The sequence below is a fragment of the Asterias amurensis genome, chromosome 15 (assembly GCF_032118995.1).
Source record: "Asterias amurensis chromosome 15, ASM3211899v1".
Lineage (NCBI taxonomy): Eukaryota > Metazoa > Echinodermata > Asteroidea > Forcipulatida > Asteriidae > Asterias > Asterias amurensis.
The window spans coordinates 34,923-48,366 of NC_092662.1; the positions used below are offsets into that span (position 1 = coordinate 34,923).

Genomic DNA, 13,444 nt, shown 5'->3' on the forward strand with positions numbered 1-13,444 from the left:
CTAGGTCAAAATTCATGCGCTAAGCTATAACTATTTTTTTTTGTAAACCCACAGTTACTTTTAAATAATGTTTGGGGTAATACAAGAAATAATATAGTGTTTAACTGGGGCCATGTGTTGGTCCTTTGACTCAGAATCTGACTGGGAAGTGTCTTACTACAGTTGTTGAATTATTTTGTGTCTTTTGACTATTTGAAGAAAACAAATACAAATTAACTCTAAATTAAAAGCCTGGTAAACATTTCGAGGCAAGTATAATGCATTTTTAGAGGGATATGCTCCTCGTTTTAAAGGTTTGCTGTCGAAAATGCACTCTGCATAATATTTTCGAGTGGTGGTAGCAGTCAGGTTGGCTCCTAGTGGACCCGCATTTCATTTATGTGCACCCGTTCGCAAGTAAGAGGACCACAGCCTTGCATGTGGATTTAGTACAGGGGTCTCCTCCCACGTCTAAAACTTATACTTTTGATGTTTTTATATAAAGGATGCTGTGCCATCTTTATAATTCAGATTACCCTTTGGTTCCATTTTAATATCGATGGCGATCAATGATTACCCCACTTTTCCCAATAATTATTGCTTTTGATTTAAGGCGGCTCTCCATACTACATTACTTCAGAACGTCACAAAGCGGCGCTTTTCAAGCGCATTGCAAAGAAAAGTAAAAGTAGCAACTTTCCAACAAATCTCCGAACGTGGACACTCACGTACTTAACTTCGTAAGTAAGGCGGTTAATTTTGTGTAGTATTTTTGAAGTGATGTCCCACAGGTTATTGTATGACATATTTCCCTTTTAGATATCTTAGGAGCCGTTCCATTAGTTTGTTTTGGTTGAAAAAAATAAGGACAACAGAACAGGCATTTACGTGGTCGTCTCGCCACCTGACAAGCTCGCCACCAACAAAGTCGCCCCCTGCAAAGTTGCCCCCAACCCGGCCGGCTCGCCCCGGGTTGAAACAAAGTCGCCCCCTGGCAATGTCGCCCAAAACAATGTCTCCCCTGACAATGTCGCCCCCAGCCAATGTCACCCCTAGCAAAGTCGCCCCCAGATGTTGTTCGGAAAATAATGAAGGCTACAATATGGTAAAAAAATATAGTAGGCTAATAAAACATTTTCAGAAAACTCTGTATGAAGTAATGTGCTTTTGGAAGGTCTAAACCTAACCCTAACTCTAACCCTTATCTTTTTTTCTGGGGCGACTTTGCTAGGGGGCGACATTGGCTGGGGGCGACAGTTATTTTTTTAACTTTTATGCTCTCCTGGGCACCCCACTGAATGTATGTATATGTGCTTGTAAATGTGATTGCCTGAATAAATATTATTAAATATTATGTTTCTTTTTTTACTTGGCCTTATATCGTAGGAGGTCCTGTTATCGAGGTGTCCCTAAAATCGTGGCAAATCTTTTACCTCTCTGTGCGCGATGTAAACCGTCCCTAGATACAAATTATGTGGTTTTATTTGCCAAGCAAAGAGTCTCCTCTCCCTTGACCAAAACTTAGAAACAGATAAGGCTCCACTGGATATTTGCACTTGTAAATGCAAAAAGTTTGGTATTTTAGGCATTTCTACAAGGTACAAAAATATGTCATAATGTGGAGGCCATATACAAAATATTTGCACACCGAAAGTTTCATCAAACGCTATTTCAATTCACAATTCATGATGATCAAATCATGTGACTGAATATTTTGCTGAGCATTCTGGGAAAAAAATACAGAGGCTTAAAGAAGCCATGTGCCTTATATAATTTTCTAATATTTTTGGAGATTTTTTTTTTTAACCCTCCGATCAATATTATTATTAATATTAAAATTTAAACGATCAGCTTGTTGATTCAATTATCACTGTTTATTTATACGCTTTATTATACATTTTAAGAAAAAAAAAAATCAGATTTGAAAGCCAATGATTATATTCACACTTTTTATTAAATTGTTTATTTTTGTTATTTTTTGCAAATTACCATGGTAATTTTAAAATTTCATTAAAAAATATTTTGAATAAAACGAAGACAACTGCTGGCTATAGAGTCATACACAGAGTCTCAAAGAACACTTGTCGTCACTGTAGATGTTTCTTCCATGTATGGCTTCACCGGGAAACCATGCTTTCTTGTTTGCCGTGAAAACAAGAAAAATTCAAAACAAATGGGGCCATTTGAAGTCATCGAAGATCGGTGTGTAGTGTGAACATTTCAATGTCCATCAAGTTTTAATATATGTTTGCATACTTCATATTAACAAAAGAAGGTACTTGGGGCATCGGTTGATATTTTTCCCAGTTCAAAGAAAAAGGCATAATAGCGTGAAAACTGGTAAAGGGAGGATACTTTTTCTAAAAGAATCCTTGAGAATTTAAAATGTTCTGTATCAATTAAGTTTGCGTCAAGCAGGGTACTAATGTTGTGTTCAATCTCTGCTAAAAAATAGATAGTTGGCTGGTAATCTTACTCTTCTTAGGCTGGTATTGATCATTTTGAATTTTTGTTGTTTTTGGCTACTTTTTGTGGTTTAAAAGTAGTTTGCGATGAGCATATTATTATCCTCCCAATGGTCGGAAGGATGGACATAACGGTCATTGCAACTAATGCTTAAAAGCAGCTCTATTAAAGGATTCGGCTACTTTTTCAAAATGTCCACAGATTTACATTAAACTTACAGGGTTTGAAGATAATGATAGTGGAAAGCTTTCCTTCAAATATTACTGACTAAGGTTGTGTAGTTTTTGAGAAATGAGTAAAACAAGTCACAAAATAGTTTTGGTCTCATGAGACTAAAATTATTTTAGCATGCAAAGTCAAATCCCCTTAACCAGTTATGATATTATACCAAAACCATAGCATAACTGGTTAATACGTTTTTACATGCTAAAACTGAGACGAAAGTTATTACTTTTACTCATTTCTCAAAAACTGCAGCACCTCAGTAAGTAAAATTTCAAGGGAAGCTTTCTACTATCATAATTTTAAAACTGTATAAGTTTAATGTAAATCTGTGGACATTGTGTTTTTTGTTAGGAAAAAGTACATACCCTTTAAACTGAACCAAAGTCTAGTCAGCGCAACTACTAATCTTATTAATAAAATTAACTATTGAACTACTATTTTATCATTTCAGATATCTTTGGAGTTGGGATGATTTCCTCCTTGTGTTGTGCAATATCTTCATAATGAGCACAGTTTTGTTTGTTCCCAACAATGAGAAGAAAAACTTGACCATAGGGTAGCCACTACTGAGATCGATCAAACAGAACCAGCCCCCAAACTCATTCATTTTCCTGTCATCTAAAAAACATGAAGTCAAACCAATTATTTAAGAAATTTGATGAGTTTGTATTCTTAGCCTATACATGCCCTGACTCTGGTATATGGTTCTAGTTTGCTACTGAACATAAACTACACTCAAGATTTGGCCGAGAGAACAGACTCTTGCAAAACATTATTGCAACTAACTTTGATGTACGAGCAGGACAAGTTTAGAAGTTATGATGCTGAGATGTTGTTACTGCTCAGTTTTTCTACTGTTGATAATCTCAGGAAGAGTGTTAAGCTCAGGCCATACCACAACTAAATCAGGTACATAACAGTATTCTATGCTGCAAAAAATATGCTTGTCTGATGATATGCAAGTCTATTGGGACCCATTTATGAATGCACTTTTCAAGCGGGCGACCAAAGTGGTCCCAAGTATTCTAGAAAAATGCATGAAACTTGCACGATCTATTATTACATCAACGAAAAAAAGAATAAAGAACAATTGTTACATTTTTTGAGAAATAAAATCCTCTTAAAGTTTTGTGGTTGAACACAGAAAAATTAACTAGAGCAGGATTATAACCAACGACCTCTGGATTACCTTTGCCAGCACTCAAGAAGACAGCTATTTAGCCCTAAGTTGGCAGTCTCTCTGTTTGTCAGTATCTTACTAGTCAGAATACAAAGTGTTTCAAGACCTGACCCACCATCCCACCAATGAATTTTCCCCCTTGTTTACCAGCAACAAATTGCATGCAATACTTTGAAGACAATATCTGCTTCAATGATTTTGGGTAGAGAATAATAATTTCATATTTTCTCTCTTACTCTAGCATTCTACCTTTACAGTTCGATGGCAGGTCACTAAAAAAACGGTTGAGCCTATTATCTTAACATGTTATTTGTATGGTATGTCTAAACCTTTGTTTTCTTTGAACACAGGTTATCATTTATCAGTTGGATCGCACAGAGAGAACGTTGGTTCATTGAATGGAAAATTCTACATAGAGCCAACTCAAATTGTAAGTCTGCTTGTAATTCTGCCCCCTCCTTCATTTACTTCAAACAGGGCTGTTCTGTGCCCGTGGTCTATCAGTTTCAAGAATTACATGTCAGTTCTAAAAAGACCATTTATCTATATTATCTATGATTAACAAAAGCATACCTTCCCTTTTAATCACTCCATTAGGTATTCCTGTGTGAGATTTCTCCTGATGTTGGCCACAACAGCATGGACACCCGTTCCATTGGGCACGGGTTTAGCTCCATGGGATTGGCACCTAGTGTGACCCTCAAGAACACCACCTGGATTCGAACCCTTCACTTTCCACTTGACTCATGGGTAAGTATCTTTATTTATAGTTTCAATAGTTAGCAATACAGTGAAAACAAAACAATCAATAACCCTACCTTTAAAGATGGTGTATACCTTTGTTATGTGGATGTGGATTAGTTTGATTGTTTTAATCCTACTGCTGTAAAAAACATCTTATTTTTAAACATTTGTCAGGTTTTTGAGATATTGCTCTGGAATTCCGGATGGAGCATCCACGTAGGATGAATAATCCCTATTTGAATACACAATCTGCAAATTTTAAGGGGGGAAAAAGTGTAATATCTTTACATAGTCGTAGTACTTTGAAGTGAAACGTTTCTCAAAATGCATTATACTATCCAAAGCTGCTGTACTTACCATCATAAATCATTACCAACTGTATAAAGAACTTTTAAAGAACAGAAAAGATATAGATAAATTCAACATGCTCTGATTTGGGGTCTTTCTTGTACTCTAGAATATCACACTAGGGGTATGGCAGTTTGTTTCATCCAAGGAGGAAATCTTTACAGCGCATAGTGGCTCAGAAGCTTGGACTGCCCTGGTGAGTCTGGACACCTCAACACAATTCCTACAAACAGCTACATCATTACTGGATCTCACTCAAGGTATTTCATTTCGCTTACCACTGACCTAAGAACTTAAGCAGCATCCAGCAACAGAGTCCAGCTTTGTCCTGAAGTTGACGACAATCAGAGCATACTTCCTTGAGTCATTAACCACCGGTTCTTTTTAGATCCAACACTTGTCAGAAAGATATGTTCACATTTTGTTAACTGCAACAACTCTTTGTTAAACTTCCACAATACAAAGTTTGTAATCCTACTTAATGATATTAATATTAGACTCTTATAGTGCACAGATCCGCCAATCAATGAGGTGCTCAATGCATTTGAACAAAGATAAACCGTTAAGGAATGGAATGTTAAAACATGACTTTGTCTTTTAGCGCATTGACACGACCCACCCGGTTTTAAACAGCATTTCAGGACTCGAGTATCTTCTCTGTTAAAAAAAATCTTATACATAACAGAAAACACTGACTTTTGTTTTTGCTCACCAGTGTCCATTGTGAACACTAAGCTTGGAGATCCTATGGTAGCCGCAGGAGAAGTTGCCCAGCCCAGTCTGTTAGTTGACAGTGCAGCTTCTCTACACTCGGCAACAGCACCATGCTCACCTGATATTGCAGTTCTTGGACTTGTGTATAACACAACATCAGAGGCACAGGGTACAGTATGAACTTCCTTGTTCTTTAAGTTATCAGAGAGTTATTGGGGGCCTTTATCAGCAAGTTCTGAGTTAAGGCAACATTGTGGTCCAATGGGTAGACAGCTGGACTTGCACTCAAGAGGTTATGGGTTTGAATCCCACTAACCTACAACTGATTTCACAATGACTAAAAATCAGTATGTTTTGTTTTCAGTTCACACCCTCCCCCAATTTGGACCCTGTTAAACTAAACACTGGTATAGCGCCCTCTAGTCTTCTTGTTTGTACATTCTCAGATGTTATTGTGTTTCTTGATTATTTATATGTTTTTTCCTTTCTTTGTATCAAGGCATTGTGATTGGGGTAACACTAAAAAACTTTGAAATGGACGAGAACTCGACGCATTGGTACAATGTGACAGCTCAGCTCTGCCAATTGGTATCTTTGAGTGGTAAGAGGTGCTTTTTGGGTGGTTTCAGAAGCATAGGTCAGGCTTCAGTAACAACGGCAAAGCTAGGGCTTTTTAGTGGGGGAGTGTCTAGCTTTTGACTTTGGGAGGGGGCACGCTGAAGGGGGGGTCACCTACTTGTATACTATAAGGATCCAATGTGAGCTATGTATGAATTCTTACATTTTGGGACTCTGTATCGCTATAAGTTTGGACATTTTTGTTGAGCATGTGCCAGCCCCCCCTTGAAAACGGGAGATTGAGAACCCAATCCACATACATGTAGTACCCTAAAGGGGGTTTGAACCAGGGCCCTACGAGGTGGAAGGTGAGGAAAGATGCCACTACACCAACCTGACGGCCATAAATGGCTCAAGATCCATGTTTTCTTTTATAATTTATTGTGTAATTTTTTCTTTAAGATTGTGAAGAGGTAACCTTACTTGACCTGGTGCTGACAGCTGATCCATCCTTGCTTCTACTGACGACACACGGTCTTTTCCTTGGTCAACTCCCAAATGACGACTTATCGGATGATTCAACTTCATCAATTGAAACCTTCGCCCAGGGACAGGTAAGTTGACTCCCAAGATTTATGATTTGTTTTATCGTTTTCTTCTTTTTAAGTACGATTGGTCAAAGTGCAGTGTGAGTGGCTGGCCATTGACAGTAGTTGTGCTTTTGTACTGAGGTTTTCAGGGATTTTCTTTTTTTTGGGGGGGGGGGTGTGGGGGGTCAGGGGAGGGTTGCTGGAGGCTGGTCAATTCCTGCAAGGAGTTTCAGATTTTAAGAATTAAAGCTTGCTATCTGCAAGACACGTGAAATATTTTGACATTTTTTTTTAAAACTCTTTCTTCTTAATTTTAGTATTTTCCTTAACACAGCGGAAGTTCAAAATTTATGAGGAGCTTGGTCGTAAATTATGCAACATTTTTTAATGGTCCAGGTATATTATATGCAAACTTTTGTTTTTTGGCACAGGTTTCTTGGAGTGAGATTGATTTGGACAACTCGATCTCATATTCCTCATTCCATCTTGTCCATACGCCAGTTTGCCATGATAGCTACTACAAATCATCTACTGACCAAGGTGAGTGGTGCTTCTTTTTTCATTTTTTCTTCAAAGGATTTGAAACTGCATGGTGGAATTATTGCGGTTGAGTAGTTTTGGTTCTGAGTTAAAAACTCAAACATATATCTGTATCCTCCCTTCCAACCCACACAAAGGGAGGGGAGGCGAGGAGGGAGGGGGGATGGGGAACACTGATGCAGGGTTCGAAATTAGTGGTCGCCCGATTGCCAAATGCGAGTGAAAATAGCGGCGGGCGACTGAAAACCGTTTCTCACTAGCCCGCCGGGCGGGTCAAATAATTTTTCCTTTTCACATATAAATGAGGGTTCAGTGGCAAAATCCCACTGAAAACTTCTACTAAAGCTCTTAAATTAGTAAGTTTGACAATTCTAGAAACTTGCTAGATTTAATTTTGTCGTGATCGGGACCGGAATTGCTGTCGTTCGTATCAGAAAACACGTACAATCAATTTAAAACACGATGCACAAACCACATGGTGCCAAGTATCCTCACAGTACACGGTCGCCCACTGGTGGTACATCCATGCAGTATGCACAGCACATACACAACGCACACAGTCGTCCAAAGTCGATTCTGACCAAATCTCTGCACGCTGTGATTGGCCGTTGATGGCTGTTAATAAATTCCATATTCATTATGTTCTTGACTATACTTCAATGCAGTACATGTTCATGAACTGAGTAAAGAATTGCCGAACGTTGTGCATAATGACTGCAGACTGTGCACAATGTACAGCCTTGGACAACTAATAAAATGGACAACTTTTGCCAACAGAGGGCGTTACGGGGCAATTAATTAATTATTTCTCGATGTGCGTTGTTGACTGATCGTTGATTCATGAAGATTTTGTTGCAAACGGAGTTCAAAACATGTTCAAATCAACCGACCCCCTAACCACGAAGTCATTAAAGTTGTTGTTGATGGAAAAGGGATAGTTTAAGGTAAAAATTCAGATATAAAATCCTCAAAAAAAACAATTTTAAGGGCTTCACTTTCGTGGTTTTTTTTTGTTTTTGTTTTTTTTCGTTTTGAAAATTTTGTGTATAATTACATGTGGGCTAGTGAAAAACCTGCGGGCGATCGAGAATTTTGGTGAACTCGCCCGGCGGGCGATTGAAAAAAAAAGTTAAGGGAAACCCCTGTGATAGGGTTATCAACCCAACCAGCATCCAACTCGGGATTTAGAGATGCTTCTGAGGGACATACAGTCCCCCAGCCCTCCCTCCAAAAAACACTGTCATTTTTATGCAAGTATTATTTCAAAAATTGTGAATCACAAATCTTCAATTAATGATGTGAATCAGCACTTCTGTCAGTTACACTTGGTTGTTTTAAGGGGATGGGACATGTACAGGATTTTAGGCATTGCATGGTGAGGTATCAATGTATCAATGTATAGCACTATGTGTTTGTGGGATTTGAAACTTTGCATGGTGGAAATCAGATATAGAAGAGTTTGCGGTAACACCATGTTAAAGCTATCTCTAGATTAGTTGGGGTGGTTCTGAAAAGAACCGTTTCAAGAACCGTTTCTAACTCGACGTTTCAAGAAGTATGCTCTGATCGTCTTCTGGAGAACTATGTGTTTTATAGCAATTTCTGGGATGAACATAATCTACCCAACAAGTGTTATAGCAAGATCTCAAATGAACATAATCTACCCAGCAAATATTATAGCAAGTTCTCAAATGAACATAATCTACCCAGTAAATAGATATATACAGGGTGTTACCACAAATTGTTCTTTTGTACATCATTATTTGGGGGAAGAATACACATGGGGCAATCTCTCGCAACTTCCAAGAAAACTATGTTTAACAAACTAACGTGTAAAGATGTGTTTATGATAAATAACTTAATCAGAGACTCAAGTTCATTTTACGTTTTTTTCCAGAGGCATATGTAATAATGATAGGAAATGAGAGCAGTGAGAAGGTAAGAAGGTATAAGCTCACAATGAAATCTTGTTTTATATGTTAGAATCACTTTTGATAAGTTTATGGGGCAAATGTTTGTTGAAGCCTGTATAGGTCCACTTTAAATTGATGTACAGGGCCACTATGGTCATGTTGATGCAAATATTTAATTGACTGTTCTTGATTTTTATGAATTGCTTTTTTAATTTTAGGGCATCTTTCTGAGTTCTTCACCTTACTCTAATTGGACGATCTCACCACCAAGCAGTATCTTGAGCCAATCTCAGAATCTTCTTTATGACCACCATACTGATAGCTTTGTTGCGCTACACCAAACTAAGGTACAATATAGTAAGGCAACAACCTTGTGGTTTAAAGGGACTTACACGCAGTGCCTTTAAGCAGCGTTCTCCCTTGATGCCTTTTACAGTGTTCTGCTGACCAAACACCAGGCAAAACTCAGTCCTAATTTGCTCCTCTTTTTGTTTCTCTATTAGCCTGTCATTGGTCTGGTTTTATTTTTGTTCTTGTGTTGCCCTCCCTTTGTTAATGTTAGGCGCTGTATTATTATTATTTATTATTAGTCCCAAGTTATCGGGCTGGCTAGTTCATTAACTTGACTGAAACGAATTGAAGATTCTCCCTTGATGCCCTGAACAGTGTTCCGCTGACCAAACACTAGTAAGAACAAGGAAGTATACTCATAACTCTGTGTAATGAATGGCATTGATGTTAAACTTTCCATGTGGGACTATGGTAATTTTCACCCGCAATCTGTCACCGATCATTGCTGAGAAAAGTGAATGGTCATCTTCGGGCCTTGGCTTTACTTTCCCTACTCCCTCTGGGAGATGCACCTATTAATGAAGCTGCTAAATGACTGTGTACTTTGATAATGTCATTACGGTATTAATCCCAAGGACACTGTAGGTTAGTGAGTTGATTATACTTCCTCCCAGTGATAGTAAAAAACGGCTGATCAAAAGATTTTCATAAAAAGCCATTTGAGTGTCTTAAATTACTAAAATCTGCACTTTTATACTTGAAGGTATGATCATTGAATGAATCCATACTTGTTTAGAATAATGACAGCGTGTTCCAACCTCATCTTTGGCTGCAGCATCCATCAATGTACACCAACCTTCCGAAATCTGAGAAACTATCAGGAATAGTTTATAAGATTCAAAAGGGTTTTTTTTGGGAGGGGGTGAAGAAGTATTTACACCATATAACTTCGAAGGGAATCTTTTTCCAAAACAGATTATACTATCAACAGCTGCGGTGATTCTCACCATTTAGTTTTTTTTATGATCATTTATTTTTTTAGACATTATGAAACCCTTAAGGAATTATGCTTCACTGTTATTAAGTGTCATATTTTAAAGATTAAACCTAAAATGAACTGACCTTAACCTATTGCTCCATTCTTATCTTAGTACCTCCCTGACTAGGGTGATTATGTTGTTAAGGTTTTTAATCCGGGGCGTTTTTTGAAGCCAATGCAAGATCCTGCATTATTTTTACTACTGGATGTTCTCAGCTATTACTAAATCATCGCAGGTACATACTCTCTTTTAATTTTTGTCACAAATTTGGGTCATAAATGGTAATATTTTTAGAACAGATGTGTCACAATCCTGTTGGTAAGACATTATGTCACGTGCTTTATGTGAAGGCTTGGGACCCTTCCGGCTCCAAACCAAGTTCTACATTTATTCTTACTAATATCACACTAAAAACCAGATTTGAAATTAGTATGGTCGCACCATGTTATTATCATGCTACCTCTATTTTTATTTTTGTATGCCCCTTTGTAACCCCTAGTAAGTGGATTCAGACAAACAAGAAGTTATCAAACCTGTTTTAAAAGCACAGTACCAACTCATTAGGCCCAAACCGGCACCTCACACCAAACTGACACATTGGACCAAGTGAGCAAAACAGCAACACACAATATTCCAATGGCTTATGCTTAAACACAAGAATAATTGAATGCCCCATGATTGCCACATGTTGTTAGGAGTTAGGCAACAACAGCACAAACTTGCTGAAGATAATCAGAGCGTACTGATTGAAACCGTTAAGTTGATAACCACTGGTTATTTTCACAACCAACACTCGCCCACAAGAGATTTCCACTTGATGGTGTTAGCGCAAATCTCACCTGATTATACTCCCACCATGCAAAGTTTCAAATCCTACTTTAGCACAAACTTGGAAAATTCTCTTTAAAAACTTTGAGTACCCTAAAACTAGCCATCAAAGTGACCAATCATTTCTTGGGTTCTTAATCATTCCATAAACTGACCTCCAGAGCATCCTGAGTCTTTGATTAGTAGGGCAGACGGTGCCAGCTTGATGTAATAGGAACCAACAACAACCAATTGCTGTTCCTATTAGGTGCCTTTCAATTTGCCTCGGACTGGAGACAGTTTATCTCCCTTTTATTATCAGTCGAAAGCCGTCTGTAAGCTGGCTGCTAAATAGTGTAAGCCTTCCTCCATTTGTCAGTTCATTTATTGATTCTAGACGTGAAGCCAGAAAATCAAACCTATTCACTATACAGCCAAGAACCGTTGTATGAGGGGAAAACCCATGCAGTCGAGTTGGGGCTGAAAACCCTTTCCAAATAGTGCCCTCAGTGTGATTCGAACCAGGGTCCTATGTCGATGGCGAGGCAACACACCACTACACCAACCTGACCAGCCTTTGAGAAACACTCTGATAGGGTTGAAATGTCGGGCTGTTAACTACGCTTTGCATTTATACCATACAGTGCAGGTCCTTTTGGCTGGCAGTTTGCAACAGCTAATTCTGTAGTCTCAATAAAAGTTACTTCTTTTTCCAGGTGACAAAATATCATTGCCTAAGTTTGTTCTCCACACTTTTTTAAACATCATTTTCCCGACTGTTTCCATTGAAATCTAATTATTTGTGTCATCTCTTACTCTATTCCTACATCATCCTTGAAGCTAACGATACTCGTTTGACTTGCATCCAAGGCACCCCCAGCTGGCTTTCTGGGTCTTTGGCAAGCCACATTAGTTTTAATTACTGGCGGCAGCAAGCACCTGGGATTTTCCAAGCCTTAAAAACTCCTAATTGCCAACCTTGTTTCATCACTTCCTGACATTACTCACTGTAGAATCCAATCTGCAACAAAAAGTCCCCACTGTTACTAAGCTGTACTGAGATCCTGTTGTAAGGGCCCCAATTTCATAAAGCATAACAACATTATGCAGACCAGAGTAAGGTTACCAGCCAAAATAACATTTGATATGTTTGATTTGTGACTGGTATCCTGCTTATTAATGCTTTGCAGATATTTGCTTAGCAATATTTGCTGCCTAAGCAGCTCTATGAAATCGGGGCCCAGATCATAACTTTAGAGTTCGGTCACTAGGGAAATCACAAAAGTTCAAACTTGGCACCAAAGACAAAGGGAACAATTTTCCCACAGTGTAAGAGCATCTTTGGTTTCAAGTGTAAACAGTGCCCTCACTGATGAAAGAAGGAAGACCTCTTATTGGCTGAAAGTTTCATGAACATGTAGTTTGTTTAGAGACTAAGAGTCAAAAAGAGAACTGTAGTGTATTTAGTTATTTCTTGAATCAGAAAATGCGCTTTATAAGTTTGTATTATTATTAACTATTATTAAACAGGCTTCCAAGTCGGTAAGAACCTTCAGTGCTAGCCAGCTTCTGGATGGTAACGCAAGCAACCGCTCTCACTACCCACCCTTCCAGCTCCCAGTAACCTTCTATCCTGCTCACGGTCAAGCGATGTGTCTTCATCCAACGGAGCATGAGATATTCGTGTATGGAAATCAGGTAGGGTAGATTTTGTTCAGTCATTGAAACTGTTTGTGGCAGCAGACAAGCCACTTGGGCTAACAGAATGCAATCATTCACGCAAATGTATATGATTGTTTGAAAGATTGGTTTTGCACTCTGTAATGTCAATATGGTGGCGCTCTTTAATTAAGCTGGTGACACTGCGTACGTATTTGTGTACATCATGACATAAAATGATTAATTTGTTATTTAAACTCCACCTGACTGCGTTATCAACCAGCGAAAAACAACTCCACCTGACTGCGTTATCAACCAGCGAAAAACACCCTATACACCATCTGCTTATCATGGGTTATCTTGCTGTATGCCATTTTTAAAAGCACCCAC

General features: G+C 38.4%; 1 protein-coding gene across 3 annotated transcripts in view; it reads left to right on the top strand.

Moving 5' to 3' along the window:
* Positions 1-575: 575 nt before the first annotated feature.
* The window catches only part of LOC139948077 (cation channel sperm-associated auxiliary subunit beta-like), an 81,780-nt gene continuing 68,911 nt past the window's right edge, over positions 576-13,444 (top strand). The window contains exons 1-12 of one of the 3 annotated variants that reach the window (XM_071946102.1): positions 576-719; positions 3,122-3,579; positions 4,201-4,280; positions 4,448-4,600; positions 5,052-5,202; positions 5,658-5,825; positions 6,156-6,257; positions 6,677-6,828; positions 7,236-7,344; positions 9,242-9,282; positions 9,476-9,604; positions 12,926-13,093. In XM_071946102.1, the coding sequence (XP_071802203.1) occupies positions 3,489-3,579; positions 4,201-4,280; positions 4,448-4,600; positions 5,052-5,202; positions 5,658-5,825; positions 6,156-6,257; positions 6,677-6,828; positions 7,236-7,344; positions 9,242-9,282; positions 9,476-9,604; positions 12,926-13,093 (1,344 nt within the window). In that variant the 5' untranslated portion in view covers positions 576-719; positions 3,122-3,488. The remainder of the gene's footprint in view (positions 720-3,121; positions 3,580-4,200; positions 4,281-4,447; positions 4,601-5,051; positions 5,203-5,657; positions 5,826-6,155; positions 6,258-6,676; positions 6,829-7,235; positions 7,345-9,241; positions 9,283-9,475; positions 9,605-12,925; positions 13,094-13,444) is intronic. The other 2 variants (XM_071946103.1, XM_071946105.1) reach the window with 2 other exon arrangements.